General features: G+C 45.4%; 1 protein-coding gene across 2 annotated transcripts in view; it reads left to right on the forward strand.

Annotated features, from left to right (window-relative positions):
• Positions 1 to 20,123, forward strand: part of GRIP2 (glutamate receptor interacting protein 2) — a 116,993-nt gene extending 96,870 nt beyond the window's left edge. The window contains exons 20-24 of one of the 2 annotated variants that reach the window (XM_054035996.1): positions 3,578 to 3,731; positions 7,948 to 8,068; positions 12,512 to 12,751; positions 14,786 to 14,932; positions 17,726 to 20,123. In XM_054035996.1, the coding sequence (XP_053891971.1) occupies positions 3,578 to 3,731; positions 7,948 to 8,068; positions 12,512 to 12,751; positions 14,786 to 14,932; positions 17,726 to 17,920 (857 nt within the window). In that variant the 3' untranslated portion in view covers positions 17,921 to 20,123. Of the gene's footprint in view, positions 1 to 3,577; positions 3,732 to 7,542; positions 8,069 to 12,511; positions 12,752 to 14,785; positions 14,933 to 17,725 lie in introns of those variants that run through there. The other variant, XM_054035997.1, reaches the window with a different exon arrangement.
• The last annotated feature ends 2,949 nt before the right edge of the window (positions 20,124 to 23,072 follow it).

Below are 23,072 nucleotides of genomic sequence, written 5' to 3' on the forward strand. Positions count from 1 at the left end.
TCAGGGGCCATCAAATCTTTGTATCTCAAATTGCGTGGTATCTAAAGAATTATTCTTCGCGTAAGCAATAGGGGAAGCTTGTATATTTTCATCTTTACTATGTGAAGGGGAAGGAGGAGTTAATCATATATGGGATCAATGCGGCTTTAATGTGCACATAGGAGGTATACTGCTTTGTAGCGTACTACTTTGTATTAGCTATGAACCAGCTTCTCTTTGGGCACACGTGTATATTTTAGTTAGATACACTTCTTCATGTCTCCTCCTGATAAATTGCAGTCCCTGAGCCTTCAGTGATCTCTTCCCAGGCACAGGGGTCTGTACTGGGGCACTCATTGCAGGATCAGGGTCTAAAGGTATGTCCAAACTACAGATTCTGTAGCGGCATAGCTCTGGCAGTGCAGCTGTGCCACTGTAGTGCCATAAAGTAGATGCTTCCTACACGGACAGAAGGGGTTTTTCCATTGACATAGTTAATCTACCTCTCGGAGAGGCAGTAGCTAGGTCTGCAGAAGAGTTCTTCCATCTGTGGTGCTCCTCGGGGGTAGGAGGCACCTCACCATCACCTGCCTTGAGCGTGAAGCTGTCTTGTCTGTGCCTGCTGTGGACGAGCTTCCTGAAACCAACAGCCTCGGGCAGCACAAGCACTGGCTGCCAGGCCGCCACAGGCCTCACGCTCTCTGTGCAGGTAGCAATAGGTGCACTCCAACTCCCGAATATTCCAAGCGTTTCCTGCGCAGTCCAGCCCCTCATCTGTCCATGGACACTCCCAGAACGATCAGGCCCACTGTTCCCACCAGTACGCACCAGCCTGTAAGACTCCAGAGCATCGCTTGGCTTAACACCACAGCACTTAGATATATTTAAAGTGAAAACAAGAATATGTTTGACAATAAAAGACCAGAGATTCAGGCATAGTGAGTAAAGAATATTGGAAACAAATGGTTCTATATCAAACAAAATCATAACATGCTTTTTTTTTTTAAGACTAAACTTTAACTGACAAGTTGTCTAAAGAAGCTTATCTCACCCAAAGCTCTCTCCAGAGTTTTCAGCCAAGCCTGGCTGAGACCCCGTGAAGCAAAACCGCTGTCCTTTTTCCCCCTCAGTGAAGGGTACCATGGTGTCCTGTTTGCCTCCCAAATACAGTGGAGCAAACCTTTGATATGTATCCCAACAGATGGGGTTCTCTCCCCTACCCCTGCTGATTGTCTCTCCTTATTAGTTTCTTTCTGAAGTCCCCACAATCCTTCATTTGCCTTCAGTTCAGACTGGTGATAGGAGAACTATTGTGAATGAGGCAATGCTCAATTTACATGTAAACATATAAATATCTTGTCTGGCAGAGAACCTGTTTTTTTGCCTTTGCTGGTGACCAATCCCCCCAGACAGACTTGAAGAATGTATTTTCAGTGTCTATACAATGATATTGATGACCGTTGTGACATCGGGGTTCATTTCAGACCTCTCATGGCATTCTGTGGTGAACAGAATGTACAGGTCAGAATCACAAGATTCCTGTAACCCCTCTGCACCCCGTTGCCAGTTGGTATTAGGAGGTTGTGGGGTCACACCATCGACCCAGCTACACCAGGGTTAGGTCAACCTAACCACAGCCCAGCGACATTTTTCACAGCCCTGAGTGACATAGCTAGGTCAATCTAATTTTTAAATGTAGACCAGGCCTTACTCTCTTCCAACAAGAATTTCACATTTTCTGCAGCAAAATGGCACCTAGGCAGGTGACTCTGATGGTACCAACCAATGGATTCCATCAACATGGATAAATTCCTTGAAAGGAGAGAGTTCCATTCACCATGAGGGATTTTAAGATATGAAATGCAACATTTGGATGCTATTTCCAAACTCGTGTTGTCCTGCTTCTTATAGCTTTCTCTCCCTTGTGTCTGTGGCAGACTGACAATATCCTGTGTTATCCTGAACAAACCTTATGGAATTAAGTTAAACTTTATTGAATTAGGGTTAATACCTTTTGGGTACATTATATTAAAAATGCAATTGTGTCTGGGTTATCGTGGTATTGCATGTGCCTTCTCTACCGGGGGAGGGGAGGCAACTGCTAATGAACTTCCTTCTTTATCAACCCTTTGAAGCCCCCACTTGGAGAGGTGGGGTTGGAAGGACTGGGTGCTTGTTCTGAGCTGAAGCTGTGATGAACTGGTAAGCACAAAAATCACCTTTGGGTGGGGGGTTGAAGGACTGATCCTCCCAAAACTCCATGTTATGGTTGGGGGTTAACTCTGGCAAACTTATTAGCATGTGTGAAGGTTCTTCTGTTATTTTTATTATGTTTTTATGTAATGCTTTTTACCTTCAGAATAAAGTAGGCTTGCATAGGAAGTGCTGTTTGCTACTTTTATAACTATAGCTATTCTACCTGTTAACCGTCTCTGACAAGAAAGCAACCAGGTATCCTTGGGTAACATCTTTGTGCTAGGAAATACATTGAAGGCAGAGAACCATGCAGCCTGAAAATTCCCCGCTTAGAAGGGAGCGGGCCTGTCTCCCCGTGGAAGGGAGGCAACAGCTGGGGAGTTGGACGCTTGAGAGTGGGTCTGGGACACTAAAATGAACTGGGAGAGTGTTCATTAGGACTCTGGAATAGTTAACCTACAGTGGGATTTTCACAGCTCTCAAATGGGACCTGGCATCCAAATCCCTTAAAAGTAATGGGAATTGAGTGTCCAAATTTTTTATGCATCCGAAGAAGTGGGCTGTAGTCCACGAAAGGTTATGCTCTAATAAATTTGTTAGTCTCTAAGGTGCCACAAGTACTCCTGTTCTTTTTGTGGATACAGACTAACATGGCTGCTACTCTGAAACCTGTCAAATTCTTTTAAGCAGCTTTGGAAACTTATAAGAAATAATTCCTGCATCGAATTCACTGCCATTAAGAATGATCTTGGCCAAGTACAAAATGTCAACTGGCAATAGTCCAGTTCATACTGCCATCTGCATTATCACAGTAAAAGTTCTGACCCAATGGCAATGCAGTTGTGTGAGGGATCAGGGTTTTGGACCTACTTCAGAACTTAAGGGTAACTTTGCTCTTACCTATACTGTGATACTATTACTATCTTCCTTCAGCTTTCCCATTACTAATGGGCACAGTTATTCCTGCGTGCTGAGGTGGGGAAGATGGAAACAACGGAGGGGCAAGAAATATTTGGTCAAGTTTTATTTTGATCTCACTGTTTATTTGTATTACAGTAGCACATAGAGGCCCCAGTCAAGATGACACCTAGTAAGAGATAGTCACTGCCCCAAAGAGCTTACGGTGTAGATAGCTACGGGTGGGAGGAAAGAAGTATTATAAATTCCCATTTTACAGATGGGAGAAACCAAGCACTGAGAGATTAAGTGACTTCCTCAAGATCATGCAGAAAGTCAGTGGCAGAGCTGGAATGGACTTCAGATCTTTTAAAGAATAAATCCAGTGCCTTCAGCACCTGACCATCGTTCCCTGGGATCTAATGTTTCGTTATGACTGTCTAACGCGGTGTGATTTTTTTTTTTTCCCCCACCCCCTCTCTTCCTCTCTTCCTGCCTTACCTAGGTACATACATACCTCAGGCTGTTGGCATTGCCCTACATCCACATGAATGGAGACCTAGCAGGCAGAAGAACAGCACCCCTCCTGGGGATCCCAGGAAGAACTATCCCTATATGGATGGAACCTTCAGTGAAGATGACTGGGACAAACCCACCAGGTATGTAGGGGCTGGAAGAAGCAGGGAGGAGGTGGGTAGGCGTGTGGGTATGTGCATGTCCATACTGACTGTGTTGTCATATTGTATTTGCAACATGTAGGGTGTGTTTGTGCATGCATGTGTGTGGTGGAGCAGTTGAGTCAGGGATGGAGAATGGACAGGATAGTTTCTATTAATCTAGGGTTACCATTCGTCCGGATTTACCCGGACATGTCCTCCTTTTTGTGCTAAAAATAGCGTCCGGGGGGAATTTGTAAATCACTCAAAATGTCCGGGATTTCCCCCCTCCCCCGGCAGAGCAGAGCGAGCGGCACTCCGGAGCAGCTGTAGAGGAGCTCCTCCACCCCCCCTCCCTCCCTCCCTGCATTCTGAGCCGGCAGCTCCTCCCCAGCAGCCCCGCGCCCCGCTCCGGCAGCACTGTGCAGGGCCAGGGACCGGGTTGTGTGTTGTGCTGGGGAGCGCAGCCACGTGTCCGGCTCGCACAGAGCCCAACACCCTGTTCTGAGCAGCAGGGTAAGGGGGCCAGGGGGCAGGAGAAGGGGCAGGGAGGTTCTGGAGGGGGCAGTCAAGAAACGGGGGGGGGGTCGGGAGTTCGGGGGGGGCTTTTTGGGGGGAGTGGAGAAAGTTTTGGGCAGTCAGGGTACAGGTAGGGGGTAGGGTCCTGGGGGGCAGTTGGGGGGGGTCTTAGGAAGGGGCAGTTAGGGGATAAGGAACAGGGAGGCTTAGGTAGGGGGTGGGGTTCTGGAGGGCAGTTAGGAGCAGGGGTCCCAGGAGGGGGCAGTCAGGGGACAAGGAGCGGGGGGGGGTTGGGAGTTCTGGGGGGGAGCTGTCAGGGAGCAGGAGTGAGGAGAGGGATCGGAGCAGTCAGGGGACAGGGAGCAGAGGGGTTTAGATGGGTTGGGAGTTCTGGGGGGGGCTGTCAGGGGGTGGGGAGTGGTTGGATGGGGCGTGGGAGTCCCAGGGGTCTGTCTGGGGGTGGGGGTGTGGATAAGGGTTGGGGCAGTCAGGGGACAAGAGGCAGGGAGGCTTAGATAGGGGGTGGAGTCCTGGGGGGCAGTTAGGGGCAGGGGTCCCAGGAGGGGGCAGTCAGGGGACAAGGAACGGGGGGAGGGTTGGGGGTTCTGGGGGGGCAGGAAGTGGGAGGGGCAGGGGCGGGGCTAGGGCGGGGCTCCTCCCGTCCTCTTTTTTGCTTGCTGAAATATGGTAACCCTAATTAATCTCTTCCCAACTACAATCTAATAGTTGCCCAGTTCATATAAACTCTTAAGTTGTGTTGTCACTGCTGAGAATTCAGTTATTATCTACAATATTTAACGCATACAGTGCAGGGTGTTGATGACCTGTCTTGTCATGGGTACCATGGTGACAGTCTCCAGTATTCAACCATCTTGTCTTTGAGATTTAAACCTGAGGTGATTTGTAAGTCTATGCACTGATGGGGGGTATGTGTGTGTTTAAGATGCAAGTGGGGGATATCAGGTGCATGCAGTACTGCAGTTTGCTACCAAATCTCAAATTTCAGTTAGGTAATCTTTTTTTAAAAAAAAATTAGACCTGTAGTATATTGGTAACTTAACCAACAGGCTTTGATAAAGATCATGCACCATGAATTCTTCACTTCAGACTGCATTGGCAGTACACTTTGTATTAACACTGCAGTTTCCCAGGGACATTATACAGTGAAACGGTCCTCAAGGACCAGCAGAATCTCTCTTCCTAAAGCAGGCAGGTCTTCAGTTGTTCTAACAAAATTGTATCGCAAACCCCCTGGACTTATGTTCAAGGTTGCGTAAAACAGTGGATTACCTGTTAGAGGCAGACCTTACTGCTGGTTTCACTGTACTTTACAATGAAAGAATAACTTGGTAGCACAACCTGCTAGGCAACTCTACACAGGGCTTCCCTGAGGGGGGAAGAGGGGCTGACCCCTCACTGAGTTACACGCAATGAAAGGAGTTCCTACTTCATTGACTAATCCTGCCCTTGACATTCTCCAGTCGCCCCATAGTTGTGTGTGTTGGTGTTTTTTTTTTTATTTTATTTTTGTTTGTTAAAACAAAACAAAAAATTAGACCATCTCATGGACATTTCCACCTGTTTAGAAATAGTAAAGCTGGAAGGAAAACCATCAGCAGCTGATACTTTGTATGTATTTTGGTCCTTCTAGAACAGCTTGCCTCGCAGAGGCTGTTAAGCTTTAAGGGTTCCTATAGGGTGGCTGCTTGACAGCTGTAGCTACCATATTTGTTGAGCCTTTGTAATGGCTCTTGAAGCCAAACCCATTCTGACTCAGCTCTGGAAAACTAACACGCACAAGTCAGCGGGCCAATTCGACCATGCGTCGTCTTAGGGAGAAAACAATTAACCTATCTAACCGCAGCTGTTTCCAACCCGGAAAAGGCATTGGTGCCAGTGATGTAAGATCCCCAATCTAGAGTTCTGAATGCATTTTTATAATGATAGATTTGACTTGCTGATTCAAGATGCGAGAGACTCCAACTGTAGGAAGTGTCTATCTCACTGGAAACTTTACAGCAAAGAAAGAGAATGGGGAAGGGAAGCGAAGTTCGAGTCTTTGGCATTATAATAGCAGGTTTCAGTCTAAGTCTAAAGGGGTTTTTGTTTATTTTTATAAAATCGGTCACTGGGTAACTTTGGACTTCTCTAGTGCAATAAACTAAGGCCCTGATCCTGCGAAGACTGACTGACTTGTGTGCTTAAACTTATGCAGTGTGAATAGTCCCATTGAAGCCAATGGGGCCACACGTAGTGCATTAAGTTAAGCATGTGTTTAAAAACTTGCATGATCTGGGCCTAAATTTAGTATGGATCTGGAAGTGGGGCTTTTTAAATGGGGAGTCTTCCGTTAATTGGATAAAAAAAATCAACGGCTTTTTGACTGGTGTTCAAATAGAATATTTGATCTTTGTTAAATAGCATTGACTGATGGAGAAGCTTCTCTTATTTGAAAAGTTAATGACTCAATTTTAGCTATGTAAATTGTCACCAGATACCACAGAGATAGAATCTTATACATGCAGTTACTAATAATATTGGTAGAAGATAGCATTGCTGAGATTAGATACAGTAGAACTATCCAACTGCTGGGTTTATAATGCGTTGCTGTTTCTCAGTATGGCATATAGAGAGGACTTCCTTGGAGACCTTAAGATATTAGATCTAGAGTTTCTTGTCTTGGGGGCTGTTTTACACAGTGCCTGGCATATTTTAGGCACTTCCATAATCCATAAAACAATGCTAATAATTCCCTTGCCATGAATTTCTCAAGCCACTTCAGTGCATTCAATTGCCATTTGCTTTAGAGGTCTAAATAATGTTCTCCCGCATCATGTCTAGTAGCTCGCTAGTGGAGATACTGATTTCCCCATCACTGCCGTGTCTGTATCTGCCCAGTATTGCACTGTAAATATTTCTACCAGTTTGAGAGCAATTTCTTCCACATGTACCAGTATTCCCTGGTACATCTGGTGAAAACATTTAAACAGGTAGTGATGTTGTAAGTGCAGCCACTGTTTCATAGACATGAGAGAGAAGATCTATTTGACTATATTGTCCAGTTCCCCTTGTTACTGTCAATATGATAAATACATCTTAAGTTAAAGCAAATGCTGGGTCATATGAGTTGCACTCAAGTTCCCTGTGTTGTTAATTGCAGCGTTATTGCTTGTCTAGGCTAGCGCAAATCATTTTATATACATCTCTCTACATTATTTACTCTCACAGAGACCTAATGTATTTATCATTTTCTCACCATGTCTGTTACCCTCTGTGTTTTTCTCTCTCTTCTCAGGTGTTCTGTGTCTCAGATCTGAACTCTGTCCCATCAGCCTTTGTACTAACAGTCTCTGAGGCTCCTGGTTTACCCATAATGCATCCTTTTTTTCTTTCACTTCTCTGTTTCACCAAAACGTCTTCCCAAACCTACAGTCTTCCTACACGCACTTTTTATTTACCCTTTTGAACTTGACATTACTACACCAACTTAATTCTTCCTTTGAAGGACTTTTGCCCTGTTAGTAAGTGCATGGAGGTTTTGTATTTGGACTCTCTTGCCCGAAAAGTTCATATTGTTTGCTTTTGTATGTGAAGACTCTTCAAGTCTCTGCTTTTACTGGTGAGCCACTTGCCCTAGCCTTGCGGCTTTCTTCCCGCTGCAGAAGAGTGCTGACCATTTTTGGTTCCTACGTTACAACAGATATCCCAACCGCCAAAACGGCCTTGAGACCGCTCACGAGGATAGTTTTTGGCGTGTTTTTGGAGAGGCTTTGGAGGACTTGGAAACATGCGGCCAGTCTGAACTTTTGAGGGAGATCGAGGTAAATCAACTTGGAATTGTTCTAACCAGTCCATTCTCACCACTTGTAGTAAGTGATTCCCCTTGTATGCTAAATGTTGACAATATCTATGCAGGGGAGGGGCAAGGATTCTATCCGAGTTTGATCCCTTGGAATATTTGTACTTTCAGATCACTCGACTCATCTGTTAATAGTCTGTTCATTTTTTTCCTGTAAAAATATTCACAAAAAGCTTTTCTTGTTTTGACCAGCTTCATAGCTCACCAAATAGTAATAAAATCATAGAATATCAGGGTTGGAAGGGATCTCAGGAGGTCATCTAGTCCAACCCCCTGCTCAGAGCAGGACCAATCCCCAGACAGATTTTTGCCCCAGATCCCTAAATGGCCCCCTCAAGGATTGAACTCACAACCCTGGGTTTAGCAGGCCAATGCTCAAACTGATTGACAAGCTCTGCAGACTGGCCAAAATGGGTCCAAAAAACGTGTGTACTGAACAGTTATTTTAGATGGATGAGAGCCCAGCACGTACCTTGCATTCAGATGTCTACACCCACTGCTGGTTCAGTAAGATAGATAAATGGTAGATTTTCATCCAATCCCCCTACTCCTCTCCCTCCCCTTCCCCCCTCGGAAAACTTATAAGAAGGTGACAGCTTCCTGTAGACATTGTGTTTCCTTTCTTCATGAGCTACTCTCTTGTCTTTATCCACAACACTGGAAGTCCTGTTATTGTCTCTGGCTGTGGGATGGGCAGGTTGGAATTTAAAACCTTGTGGAGAAAGTAAAGCAGGAAAGCCCTCTTCAGAAATCACTTTAAAAATCATTAGAAAGTTCTGTAAGGAACAACCCTGCACTAGCAGGACTGGCTGAATATCCATCTTCGAATCTAGGAATCCGTCGTTACAGAAGACCAGATTGTAGCCTGGCTTTTGCAGTGATGCAAAGGAGTGAGGGGTGTAAGGCGAGCTGCCTGTATCACAGTTTTCAGTGCGGGATTGGAAGCAGGTTCTGCCCAGCTGCTACTCCCCCTGATCTGTGCAGGCAGGTGAGGACTTGGCTTCACTTTGCTCGCCCCCTCATCCCCCCACCCCCAAAAGACGCTTGGCCAGCAAAGCCGCATTGGCACACAAGGTGATGTATGCTGTGCTGGGTATAGGTCTGGAGCAACAGGGAGACCAGGAGAAACTTTTTTCAGAGTAGCAGCCGTGTTAGTCTGTATCCGCAAAAAGAACAGGAGTACTTGTGGCACCTTAGAGACTAACACATTTATTTGAGCATAAGCTTTCGTGGGCTACAGCCCACTTCTTCGGACGCATAGAATGGAATATATAGTGAGGAGATATATATACATACAGAGAACATGAAAAGGTGGGACTTGCCCAACCAACTCTAAGAGGCTAATTAATTAAGATGAACTGTTGTCAGCAGGAGAAAAAAACGTTGGTAGTGATAATCAAGATAGCCCCTTTAAGACAGTTTGACAAGAAGCTGTGAGGATACTTAACATGAGGAAATAGATTCAATGTGTGTAATGGCTCAGCCATTCCCAGTCTCTATTTAAGCCTAAATGGATTGTATCTAGTTTGTGGAACTTCGTGACTTTGCATCCCAGGCTGCTCTTGGGGCAGTCCAGCAATGCCCTGCTTGCTACTTAGAGCATATTGTAAAGTGACTCTCTAGACTTGCGATCAAAGCCCATTGAAGTCCATGGAACGATTCCCATTTTCTCCAGTAAAGTTTGGGTATTTGAGTTTTCCAGTTCACAAGGCAGTGAAAGTGATAGGGAATTTAAAAAACATAAGGTTTCCATTCACCGCCCTCTTTAGGAAAATGAGGATATTGCAGATCTATTTCACACAGCCCCAAGAATCTATTTCATTATTCTCCTCCTTTGTTCCAAGCCAAAGCAGACTGATCTTCTCTAGCTATCTGACACCTAGCACAGGTGAATTAAATCCTCCATTGGGGAGGGGGAAGGATATGTTTAGATGCTTAATCAGACGGCTCTTTCACTGTGCACACCAGTGATTGGTCATTGACTTGTCACTGCTGAGCTTTGCTTGGCTATCTGCTCCCTACCTTTCATTTTTTTTTCTTGTGCCTGTTGACATTTAAGTGAACTTCTGAGCTTGAACCTTGGAATTAAGATGTTCATTACTAATTTAGATTGTGTGACCTGGAGCCAGTCGAGGTTGCATACACAGATTTCTTGATTCATTCCTTAGTTTTGATCAGTATAATCCCTTTAATGAAAAACATGGCCAAATAGAGACTTTTCTACATAGAGGGCTCTTTAAAGGGATGCTATGAAGGGTGACTGGTCCTAAATGCTACCTAATTTCATATTATTAACCTTTTTAAAGGCTTGGTCAATTTTCCTAAATGAAGGCTGCCTCCTCTTGACATATAAAATCCATTGGTGTTGGAACTAGGGGTGCTGGGAAGCTGCCGCACCCCAGCCCCCGGCTTGAAGTGGTTTCCATGATATACAGGATTTACAGTTTGGTTCAATGGCTCTCAGTATCCCCGCTATACAAATTGTTCCAACACCCCTGATAAAATCCTAATATTTTTGATGGAAAACTTTGCTGTGGAACTCAAGGTATTGTCTTACTTAGCCATTGCAGACAAATGCCCGTGCAACATACTGCAGCTCTGGAATCAGGTATTGTATCAAAACCTACCAGAATCCTTCTCTGTGATCCAGATTCTGGTATACTTCAGTTCCCTTCCTGCTCATAAAGAACAGAGCAGGCTGGCACACTAGAGGGATGGTGGCACGCCGAGAAACTATCCTCTGATCTTTTTAATGCCATAAATTCCCAGAGCTATATTATAGGGAGATGGTGCAAAATCAGAGTGCAGCTGGCTTAAGGTTTTATACCTGAGTAGGCGGGCACAGGCATGGGAGAAGCATACTGCTTGCTGTCTTTATTGTATCTCTAGAACACATGTAGCATGCGCTCCCCCCATCTCTGCCTCCTGCTGCTTGTTGAGTCCACAGTCACATCTCTTCAGGGTATTTAGCCCTATTTGCAGTGTTAGTGGCTCTCACTCCCTTACATTCAAAGAGTGCTGGCTTGAAGCATTCTGAGCTCTTTCTGCACAGGGATGCTGAAGAGGAAGGGATTTCCTATGTGTTTCCATAGTGAAGAAGCCATAATTTGCCCCATAATCCATAGAAATGTAGGTCTGAAAGCAATCTTGATAGGTCATCTAGTCCAGTCCCCTGCATTGAGGCAGGACTATGTATTATCTGACCGTCCCTGACAGGTGTTTGTCTAACCTGTTCTTAAAAACCTCCAATGGTGGAGATTCCACAACCTCCCAAAATAATCCGTTCCAGTGCTTAACTACTTTTGCAGTTAGGAATTTTTTCCTAATGTATAATCTAAATCTTCCTTGCTGCCCATTACTACTTGTCTTGTCCTCAGTGGTTAAGGAGAACAATTTATCACCTTTCTCTTTATAACAACCTTTTATGGACTTGAAGACTGTTATCCTGTTCCCCCATCAGTTTTCTGTTCTCCAGACTACAAACCCAGTGTTTTCAGTCTTCTCTTGTAGGCAATGTTTTCTAGACCTTTGATAAAAATTTTTGCTCTTGTCTGGTCTTTCTCCAATTTGTCCACATCTTTCCCAATAATGTGTATGCCAGTATCATTTCCCTGGTGCTGCCTCACTGAACTGTTAGTCTATGAACTACAGTGGTGTCAGCAAATCAGTGTTTCAGACCCTATAATGTCCTTCCCAAGATGTCCATAGAATGACATAGTTTCTGAGAAACAAAAGCAAAACCTGTCACTTGAGAGGAAAACCAGTTTCAGAAGCAAAAAGATCACTTCTCCAGGCCCAGACTGTTTGAAGGAACCTTCTCTCTGTCTTGAAAGCCCAACCTCACTCTAAACAACCTGTAGTTAGCAGTATAACTTGCATATTTTGACGTATTGAAAAGATAAAGGACTTTGCTGTACAATAGTTTGACTATAAGCTTGTTCCACTGTTAACCATTCTGAATGTATGAAAAGATAATCTTGAACTCCTCCTAGAGACTGCTGGGAGTTGATGGTTGTGTTAAGGGAATTTCAGCTAGATATGCACTAATTCCAGCATTCTTTTTTCAGTTCCTTGAACAAGTACCTATGTACATAAAATGTGTACAAGTGTTTTTTATAAAAAATGATCCCTCCATTTTTCCATGGGGGGAAAACTGGCTAAAGATTTCTGACCAGAAACAATGAGCATTTGCTGAGATGCCTGCCCTTTTTGTAAGTGGCCCCTATAGCCAGCCAGAAGTGACTACATTTCTACCATTTGGGTTAGAATTACATCTCCTCTGGTTGGTGCTGAACATTGTGTCACCTGCTTCTTTCTGTTGCTTTTGTTCTTCTAGGGTCCATCAGTTCTTGCCACTCAAACTTTTGTTTAACCCAGTTGAACTAACTTACCACCTTATCCACAGGCGTCCATCATGACAGGGAGCGTGCACAGTCTGGGCCTGGAAGGGAGCAAACTGCTCGTGGACTCTGTTAGTGAGTCTGGATTGAGCCCACTGAGGAAAGGAAACTCCAACTGCTGCGACGACAGGCAGAGCGACAGCAACATCGCTCCCACCAAGAAGAATGAGAGGAATCTGGAGATGAAGAAGATTAAGGAGGAGGTGCAGGAAATCATGTCTCCGACCCCTCTCGAGTTGCACAAGGTCTGTGTTTAGAAAGAGTTCACTTCAGTGTTATTCTGAGGATCCCTCGGTTACAAATAACGTTGTCAGGGTTACACTGGGGATTACACTGAGAGACTGTCAGGGAATTTGCCCTTATACTGCACGTTCCCTGCCGAAAGGGGCAGCAGGAGAAAAATTCTGCTGGGAAGTGAGTTTTCTGTCATTTGTTCCCGACATGTCTACAGCTGAGCCAATATTTTATTTATATTTTCCCGGATCAGCCACGAAACTGAAAAATGAAATAAAAAATTGGTTAGTTTTGAATTGAAACTGGAGGGGGAGGAAGTGTTTCCCTCCCCCACCCCACCCTCAATGAAAAATATTCCATTTGGGTCAAATGAAACATTTCAAATGTCAATTTGAATTAATACTTCATTTATCTCTTTGGTACATGTTCTCAGGGTGTCAGATTAATGGGAAGGTGGCCTCCCACTAGAATACAGCAGCAGAGGTCTTTGCTCCCACCTAGAGATGGACTCAGACATGTTGACCCTAGATCTTTACCCCACATCGCCAAACTTTGGGAGAATTCTAATGCCAACTTTGGCTTGCACCCCTCTTTGTTTGTTTTAAGTGTAGACTAGGCCAAAGTCTAACACCAAGCTACAGCATAGCTCCTGCATGCCAAGTTCCTTGGGGGTGAAGGGAGAATACGATGGTATTCATCACAGGTAGTTAATGATGGTAGTGATGGCAATAATACACTGCCTCCACCTTCTGGATTTAATTTGTGGGGAGGTGTTGTGCCTACAAGCCCACAATTCCCAACTGTGTTGCCAAAATATGACTCAAAATGGAGTGTGCTGGGCTTTGCTCCTGGCTGAACTGGCTCTCACTGGCTGAGGGCCACTGCTTCTCTGGCTGGGGGGCACTGAAAAGAACTGTCCTGATGTCTCCTGTCAGGCAGAAATATTGCTTTCACTGGTGGGGTGGATGAGCTACCAGCAGCCTCTGCTGCTGGGGAGGAGGGAAGAAGGGAGGAGAGAGGCTTAAAGTGGGTTCAGCACAGTACAGCAGCTCTTCTCTGATCTGATCCCAGGCAGCTGGCTCAGTGTCACCTGTCTGAATGGCTGGTGGTGGAGATGCATTAGTCCTTGAGAAGCTGGAGGGAGGCAGCAGCTCTTGGCTGGGCTCTTTTGGTCGCAGCCAGCACTGTTATGAATTTGGTGCTACTTACTCAGTGATTGGCTATTGGTGCTGATAACACCACAGTCTGGCAATTCCTAACATTGGCGCATCCAGGAAAGAGCAGAGCAGGTTGAGGCGGTAGAAGGGCAAAACCAAAATGGCACAAAGCCGAAAACAGTACCAGTTTGCAGCTAAGTCACACTCCAATCCACCGTCACAAATTGTGAACACTGACCCAATTTTGAGGGGACTGTGGCTTCATCATTTTACCACATTTTGTTAATGGTGGTAAAACTCATCAGTGTGATGTCTCTGAAGCAAGCTATTGGATAAACCACCAAGATTAAAAATCTGTAAGAGCTGTAAATAATTCAACAACCTGCTTGGAAACACTCATCTTTGTCAATTAATTTCATTCAGATTTTCAGCACCCTAAGCATGCCTGGTGGACACACAAGATGCCTAGAGTAGCTCAAAGCAAATACGAGTTGCCCCATTGTTTAAAAATTCCATTATTTGACCAGCACGGTCCACCTCTTTGTGACTTAATATAGAAGTTGTAGGTTATCCAAAAACTTGTGATTTATAACTCTACTTAAACTTTTTTCTTCTCCCCCAAGCAAGGGCAGAAGATTTGTTTGTGATTTATGTGCCCATTACCAAAGCATCTGAACATGTGACCTGTATAAATAGCTGGCCATGTGTGCACAAGTTTAAATTAAACTCCTCCCAATACTAGTAGACCACCAATGTTTACTACCCAGTCCAAGTAAAACCCCACCAGGAGACCCAGAGCAGAATCACACGGCTGTGCTGCCATGCTTCTCTCGTGTATCTGTGGCTTATGCTGCATTAGAATTTCTTGTTCAATGCCGTTCCATGCAGATGACACTCCACAAGGACCCAGAGAGTGAAGACTTTGGATTCAGCGTCTCTGATGGCCTGTTGGAGAAAGGTGTCTATGTAAATATGATCCGTCCCAATGGGCCGGCTGATCAGTGTGGCCTCAAACCTTACGACAGAGTCCTTCAGGTAAGGGATGCAAAGGACAGCTCTGGGGATAGGAAATGAGTGATTGACTGACTGAGGGGAAGCGAGAAGTTTGTAAGATTCCATTAAGGTGACACCAACTTTATAAAAGCTCGTGGGTAGGCAGCTAGCTACACAGCCCTTAGCATTACAGTGCACCTGGAGCCAGCTAGAACTTAATACTGAGAGATTACTATGTAGCAGAGATGGACCTGAGCTCCAGATCAGAATCACACATTATTTTGGGGAAGTTGCATCCAGATCCAAACTGCACAGCCTAGATTTCTCTCTAGTGCTGGGCGAAAAGTCTTTTTCATTCTTTCCCTGGTGCATCAGGGGGACTTTTCAGGTAAACCAGAGTTTCACACGTCCGTCAAAGCAAGACAGCATGTGCAGTTCCATGTGGATTTAAACGGTATGCTTGAAGTTCAGTGCATAACCATTTCGTGTCTGCATAGAGAATTCTAGGAAACGTACTCTTCAAGTGAAGTCTTGTTCATAGACTCACTTCCCCTAATGACTCCTGATCCCCTGAATATTTGCTGCAGAAACTAAATACAATATGCAGTAAACAGTCGTCAACCTATGCCGATATATTTGACCACCGAAGAGAGGATAATAATGGGGGATGGGTGGGGCTTGGCTTTAGATAATTCCAAGAGACTTACCTATATAGCTATAGTTGGGCAGCAAGCCCAACGCTGATAACCAGAGGGAGAGCAAAGTCCGCTTGAGAAGGCATTGCCACTTGGAAATGCAGGTTTTGTGACCATGTTAGAAGTCTTGAAACTCTCATAAGGATGTTTTATTTTTACTACTTTTAACTGAGGAGAGGGGTCCGTGCCCAAATTAGCTGAAATATATTCTGTACATCAGGTGACTGAAAAACTGGCAGCAGCCCAGGGAGCCTTATTTGAGCTTGTGATGGTCCGTAGCCAGTTGGCTGCTATACAGCTATTCCTTCTCCGCCTCAAATAAAAGATTAGCGGCTTGTACGTTCTTGCCCCAATTAGGCTCTGCAGCCGCATTTCTGGTGAATGCTGGATGTGTCGTTATCCAAGTGAATGCCAAGCGTTGTGTGTGTATGTGCATGAAATCTTAACGGGAGCAGAGACTTTGACAATCCCCACCTTCAATGTCTCTTTTTGGTCCATTGTAGACCTAGAAGTAGACAAGGTTGTCTTTTGTTATCGCTATTGTACTGGCGTCGAGTGTTGTGCTGAACGAGGACTTTGCAGAAATAGTGCTATAGGTGAACCCAAGAGAAAAATACAGAGAAGGGGCATTGAAGATGGTTCAACATGGAGCTGATAGAGTCTAAAGGTCTTCCTAGATCACTTCTCAGTGAGGAGTAGATGCTGCCACTCCTTCCTCCATAGCTATGAAGGGGCCTGTCTACCTTGGAGCCCGTGCAGTTCTACAGCATGCTTGGCAATTGGGGAGCCCATCCTGTGCAGGGCCGCCCAGAGGATTCAGGGGGCCTGGGGCAAAGCAATTTCGGGAGCCCCTTCCATAAAAAAAGTTGCAATACTATAGAATACTATATTCTCGTGGGGGCCTGGGGCAAATTGCCCCACTTGCCCGCCCCCCCCCCCCCCCCGGCGGCCCTGATCCTGTGTCACTGAGTGCAGCTCCATGGGCACTTAATGAGCCCAGAGGAGCCTGCAGGAGGGAGCTACATGGATCCACCTTCGGTTGCCCTGTAAAGGAGGCCCAGCCTTGCTCTAATGCTACTTTAGCTCTGGGGAGGTGGGGGCTGAAGTGACCGGGAAATTCCATTCTCCAACCCTGGGGACATCCCTGCATCAAGCTCATCTACTCTGGCTAATCACAGGATGGGGAGGGTTTGCCCCTAAGTAGTTCATATTGCGGGTGATTTAACCTTGGAATATGTTTGAACTTCCACTGAAGACAGCTGGAAAAGTTGGCTCTTTCTTCTGAGTCCTGCGGGGAGGGCTTGCAGTCTCCAGAGAATGTTTTAGAAACTCCACTGGGCACCAGCTATGCTCTGCAAACCCCTGGAAGAACAGAGCTTGTTTCTAGCAGTCTCAACAATGCATGTGTATTTTTTTTTAATTGTGTATGTATATAAGAAAGTCTAAAATAGGTGCCTATAATCCACACAAATGCATGTCTGCTGAAAGATGCTGCTCTGTTCATCTAACCGATTGAGCATTAAAAGACCAGAAGTGTGATTCTCCCAGTTGTTGAGCACCCTTATTTTCAGTTAGTCAGTGGGAGCTGCAGGTGCTCAGAATCTCTGAGAATCAGGGCCAGGCTTAAACTCAGTATAAAATGAAAATGTAAACCGGCTGCTGCTGCTTGTGCCGATAGGTGGAGTATCTGTTGTGGTTTTGGGAGCAGCTTGATGATGATGTGGAATAGGAAAGCCCTTCAAAGCAGGCAAAGATTCTGTTTTGATACCAGATCCAAGATCTGATGAGATTGGATTAGAGCTCAGCCTGAAACAAACCCCGCAGATCTGAACCCTGCAGAATGTGGAAGCTCAGTGAATTTTTGTCTTTTCTATTTGTGGGATTGTATACTTTTTCCTATGAAGGAGACTTTATAGCTGAATTAGGTGGTGCATTAATCTGACGGGTGCTGCAGTTCCTACAGTCCTGGTAAAGCCCATTCAGGGCTGAAGGAATTTCAGGGCCTCAGGACAGACTGTATTCCAAGGACTCCTCTCCAGTCCCAGGTCTCCGTTCTAGTGGCATTCTTGGGTTTTGCAGTTAACAAATGTGTTTTTGTTCTTTCCCACTACACCCCCCACCCCGGCCCCCCCTCTGGCAGGTAAATCGCATTCGAACAAGAGACTTTGACTGCTGTCTGGCTGTTCCACTGATTTCCGAGGCAGGAGACAAACTGGACCTAGTCATTAGTCGAAATCCCCTGGCACTCGCTGCCAATGCCCAACTGGAGGCCAGTGGGGAGTTAGTCCCACAGTCCTTGGGCGTGGAGGTCAAAACGAGCATGCAGACACTCTGAGGGAGGATTTGAGTGGAAGGTACCTTTGGGCCCTGTCGTGGTGGAAAAGCTGATGAGTATCCATTGTGGTTTTGTTTTTGCACTGCTCACTGTAATGCTGTATGTAATGTAACTTGCGGGTGGGTCTGCAATTAGCTGTGACTCACAGACCACCAGGCATTGCTCTGAAGGTGCAAGCTAAACCAGACGAGCCGCTTGGACCTTGGTTAATGCAAATGGTAAAATGGGCTGCTGATAGCAGAAAACAGCATCCAGGGTAATTCACCTTTGGCAGGGCAACCTTCAGTCATTGTTCAACTCCAGTAGGCCTGAGCTTTCACTGTGCGTGGGTTCATGGAGAGTGGATCATCTCCTTGCCCCTCTAATGCCCTCATCCTGAAGGACTTGGCCATCCTTTAAACACACACGGTGCTATTTTTTTTTTCGTTGTCGTTTGCTTTCTTAATCATGTACAGTAAGAGTAAAACAAATCCTGGTTTCTTTGAAGGAAACCCTACTTCATTCCCAGGCCTCTTTAAAACACTACCACCAAATCTGACATTTGAAAATCTCCTTTCCACCTGAACATTCACCCACACTGGGCAGCACTAAGTCCCATTTAAAACACAACTCAAAACTCACTTGCTAGTGGCTAGATGCACTTTCTTTTGAAAGCTAAATCCTTTTGATGGATCAGCATCTGTCTCTAGTTGGAAATCCCACCCTCCTCACCCACCCCTTTGGAAATGCAAGGAAGCACTTTGTCCCCCTAGTTGACTCCAAGACACAATTTGGTTGTCTTTCTTCATACGTTTTTACAGAGCACTTAGTAGAACACAGCATCCAGGAAAGCCACTGAATGGCTGTCCTGAATCACTGGCCCTCTTGTTCACATAGACCATCACAGAGATTCCTCTCATTGAAAACCTGGGCTGTTCCTCTGAGTAAACAGCTGAACAACATTCATCTCCGGCCAACTTTGGGGTTATTTTTTTCCAGTGTTTTGAATAAATAAATCCTTGTTGTCTGCTGCCAAATGCTGGCACGAAAAGCCCTCTGCTAGATTGATGTTGTGTTTCCAGTTCCCAAGTGTGCCCCAGATTGGGGCACCTTAGTGCAAGTACAAGTGTGTACACTTTTTTAAATGTCTCTGATGGGTTTTGGACACTTCCCTGTAGTCTGCCATAGCTGCCCTCCTTTGCCTATCGTTAACCTCTCTGTGGTTTGTAAGCACGATGCCTTTTTCGGTAGCTCTTCCTCACCCTGTGTCTCCCTGCACCCAGCCCAGCTCCTTGTAGAAGATATGGGTGTGATATTTGAATTGGTTTAAAAATCTGCCTGCAGCAAACTAGTTGCGATGCAACCAAGGGCGTGATCTCTTCCTTTCTCGTCTCCAAACACACAATCACCGGCACGTGTCAGTTTCTTCACATGGCAAACGTGATCGCCTGCTCCATGTTTCATGTATTTGCACTTTATTCTGATTTATTTTTCAACTGATGTCGTAAGGGCCTGTTTTTTTTCCTGGGAGAGGGGATATCCTTTAAGGACCCCTGCTTAATGGAACTGGGTCTCCTCCTTCTGCTTGTTCTCATTTTATTTATTTGTTGTTGTTGTTGTGTATTCAGGACGCCATGTAGTTTTGAAATGTTCATTGTTCCGCCAAGGCTGAGCCAGGACTAATTCCCATGTCTGTATTCTAGCCAAATCTGCAACGGTCTCTCACATCCAGCTATTCGTAGGTGCAACCATTCTCATCTCAAGTATGCAATATCCCATACCATTGCTGCCATAACTCGATAATGTACCATAACGGATACTGCAGAGCATTGACAGTACAGCCTAAAGTGTTTTTATATGCAATATTCTAAAAGGCAGAAGCTCAGTGTGGCTTCTAATGGGTTTTTAATGAAGACTTTTATTAAAAAGGCTTTAAAAAAAACAACAACTTGGTCCTTGTATCCCTTCCTATGCATTTTGAATGATACTAAACTGAAATGCATTACTTAAATGTGTATTTTTATCCATATATTAGAGTGTATTCCTTGTAAAGTATTTTTATATGCTAATTTTCTTATGTATCTATGAAAGCACAATATTTAAAGGTACAGCATTTCAAAGAATATTTTAGTCCTGTTTTGGACCTATTTGTAAATCTCTGTATTTAACTGGGATTGCAATGACTTTGTTTGTTTTTTAATTAAATAAAAACAAGTGAAATGCATATGGCCTTGTTCTTGAGTCCAGTTCTGCTAAAGGTTGGAATCCAGATAATACTGGCTGGTTGGATGGTCCAGCCTGCTCCCTCACGTGCACGTTCGTACACTCGGAGCAGGCCAATGCAGAGGTGATTACGGACGTGGCCTTCCCTTCTGCTCCCTTCCCCTTTGTAGAGAATTCAATTTCCTGGTTGCTAGGATGGAGAAATTCTTTCCCTTCCCCCACATCAGGACAGGGTCTTTCTCTTGTCCCTGGACCTTGTGGGTAAAGGCGCCTTGAACCTTCCCTACACACCCATGTTTGGACCAGGCCCAATCTGGCTGTAAATTTGACTGAAAAGCTTTGAGAGTTTGGATCTGATCTTAGATAGCATTCCGATTGGAGAAACAGGAGTGCTTTTAGAGAAGGGTATAAATTCAAACCCAGAATGTAGTATTTTTTTCAACATCCATGGGATCCAACTCCAGATCTAGCCCATCTGTAATGGTTACCTATGATGCTCCATGTGCTGCTACCCCTAAAAGCAGCCCTCAGTCGTTAGTATAATTTGGCACACTAAGCTTGAAGTAGATGACTCTTCTGTACCCATGTAAAACCCTCTGATTCAAAACCTTGAGACTAAGGTGACCACCTGTCCTGAATTGGGTGGGACAGTCCTGAAATACAGAGTTGAAGTTCCAGTCCCAGGTTGAATTATTCCAAGATAGCATTTGCCCCGGATCACCTGCAACACCGTTCTGTGCCTGCCCGAGGCTCGGGAGTGGTGCCAGCCTCTTCCTGGTAGGGCGAGGAGGGACCTGAGGTGGGCCTTAGTCCCCCCTCAATAAGAGGCCCTGCCCCTTGGTGGTCCTCTCACCCTGAAGCCCTGCCCCATGGCCCGGCCAGAAGCTGGAGCCGGGCAGTAGTAAAAGCCACCTGGGAAGCCCTGGACCCTCTATCTACCCTGGGTGTGTGCCCTGGGGGGGAGGGGAGAAGGGGACACAGGCCGGAGGCTGCTCTCAGGCAACTGGTCCCCCACCCAGGGCAAGTGGAGGGTCTAGGGCTGCCCACAGCAGCTTGGGCTCCCTGGGCAGTTCTTACCACAGCTCTGCTTCTGGCCTGGTCAGGTGGTGGGCCCTCGGGGAAAGCAGAGCGGAGGCAGAGCCACCGAGTCCTGCATGTGTCCCGTTTTTGCCTTTTGAAAAGATGGTCACCCTACAGCATGTACTTAACATAACACTGTGGCTGTACAATTTTGCTGCCCAAGCCACTAAGTGCATGTCTACACTGCAATTAGGTGCCAACAGACCCGGGAGTGGGAGTGGAAGTTGAAGTTTGGGCTTGGGCTCTAGGACCCAAGGTAGGAGGGTCCCAGAGGTCTGGCTGCAGCCCAAGCCCTAACATCTACACCGCAATTAAACAGCTCCGCAACCCGAGCCTGTTGGCATGGGCCAGCTGTGGGTGTCTAATTGCTGTGTAGACCTAACCTAAGGCTTATTCAATTTGCTGCCTTGGGCAGTATAATTTTACAGCCACACTGTTATGCTGTTCAGTGTCTCAAGGTTTAAGTAGATCTGTAGTTCCATTGAAGCCAGTAGGAGCACTTGGATGCTTAAATGCTTTTCTGGATCCAGCCCAGAATGATCAGTGCCTTGCAGGATCAAGCCCTTGATTTGACCTCTGATAATTCCTCCTAATTTACCTAATCTTTGTATAGAAATATTTGTGGTCAGGTTATTGCTACAGTAAACAGCTCTTATCTGTGATCTTTGGCTGTCTTTCTAGGTAGCAAATTCTTTAGAACAAAGACCTTTAGATGTTTGGCACCTGATACTTGGAATCAACGGCCAAAACAACGCAGGGCAAACCAGAGGGCTCTGTATGCGTTGCATAAAATCTTGTTACATGTAATGGAGCAAATGTGGTTTCAACAGTTTGGTATCCTCTTAACCTGGCCTCCCTTGTACACAAGGGAGAAGTTATCACATCTGGCAGCTCCTCTGGAATGCTTTTGATTGTCTTAACGTTCGAGGCACCTACCCTGTAATAAAATGCACACTGCACTACAAAACCTAATTTACAAACCACACTGCTGTGAGGTGGTGGTAACTTTACAAGTCATGTGAAGAATCTCCTGGGACTTGGGGACCTTCTCGTTGAGGAGGTGTAAGTATTCTGCCGTCTGGGTGTCACACAAGCTGCACAGCGGCTCTTTGACATGGGCTGCTTGGTGGCATGGGCGCTGAAGGTTGGGCTACTGTTGTAGGATTCTTGTTCTGCAGGTGGGCGGAATCTTAAGAGCATGCTGAGCGTGTCTGAGCTAAATTCAGCCCTGGTGGGACTCCTTTAGCTCACATGGAAGTTATGCCCCTGATGAATTTGACCAAATGGGTTCAGTGTTAGAGTGTGGAGGACACTGAGGTGGGGAAAACGAAGGAGGCACTTAAAGGGGTCAGAGGCTTAGAGGGCTCCATCAATGCCCAGTTTGAGATGTCTGGTTTGGTGGTAGGCAGGTAACCAACCTGATTGACCAAGCCTTTTTTAAAAAAATAAATAAATTAAAAAAAATAAAAACCACGGGGGGAGTGTCTAAAATGTCCTTTTCTCTTAATTTAAAAAAAGATCTATAGGCACAGTATGGACATTTATCATTGCACTAGTGCAGGTCCTGGGAATGGGCCTACTATCTACAGTCTTTACAGGGTGCCTATCACTGGATCTCTTTCTCTCTCTGAAAGAAAAGATCTGCCCTAAGATGCATAATAATATTGATGAAAGCTATTTAAAGGAGTTCAGCTACTAAATCTTCGCTACAGAAGGAAAACTAGAGACCGAAACAAATCCTAGATCTGATCCTGATTTCACAGTCAAGAGTGTGACTGCACACCCCAGGCTTCAGACAAGTGAGAGAGAGATTGGCATCCCTGTATTTGCTTGTCTCTAAGGTGCCACAAGTACTCCTATTCTTCTCCCT

This window comes from Malaclemys terrapin, chromosome 7 (assembly GCF_027887155.1).
Source record: "Malaclemys terrapin pileata isolate rMalTer1 chromosome 7, rMalTer1.hap1, whole genome shotgun sequence".
Classification (NCBI taxonomy): domain Eukaryota; kingdom Metazoa; phylum Chordata; order Testudines; family Emydidae; genus Malaclemys; species Malaclemys terrapin.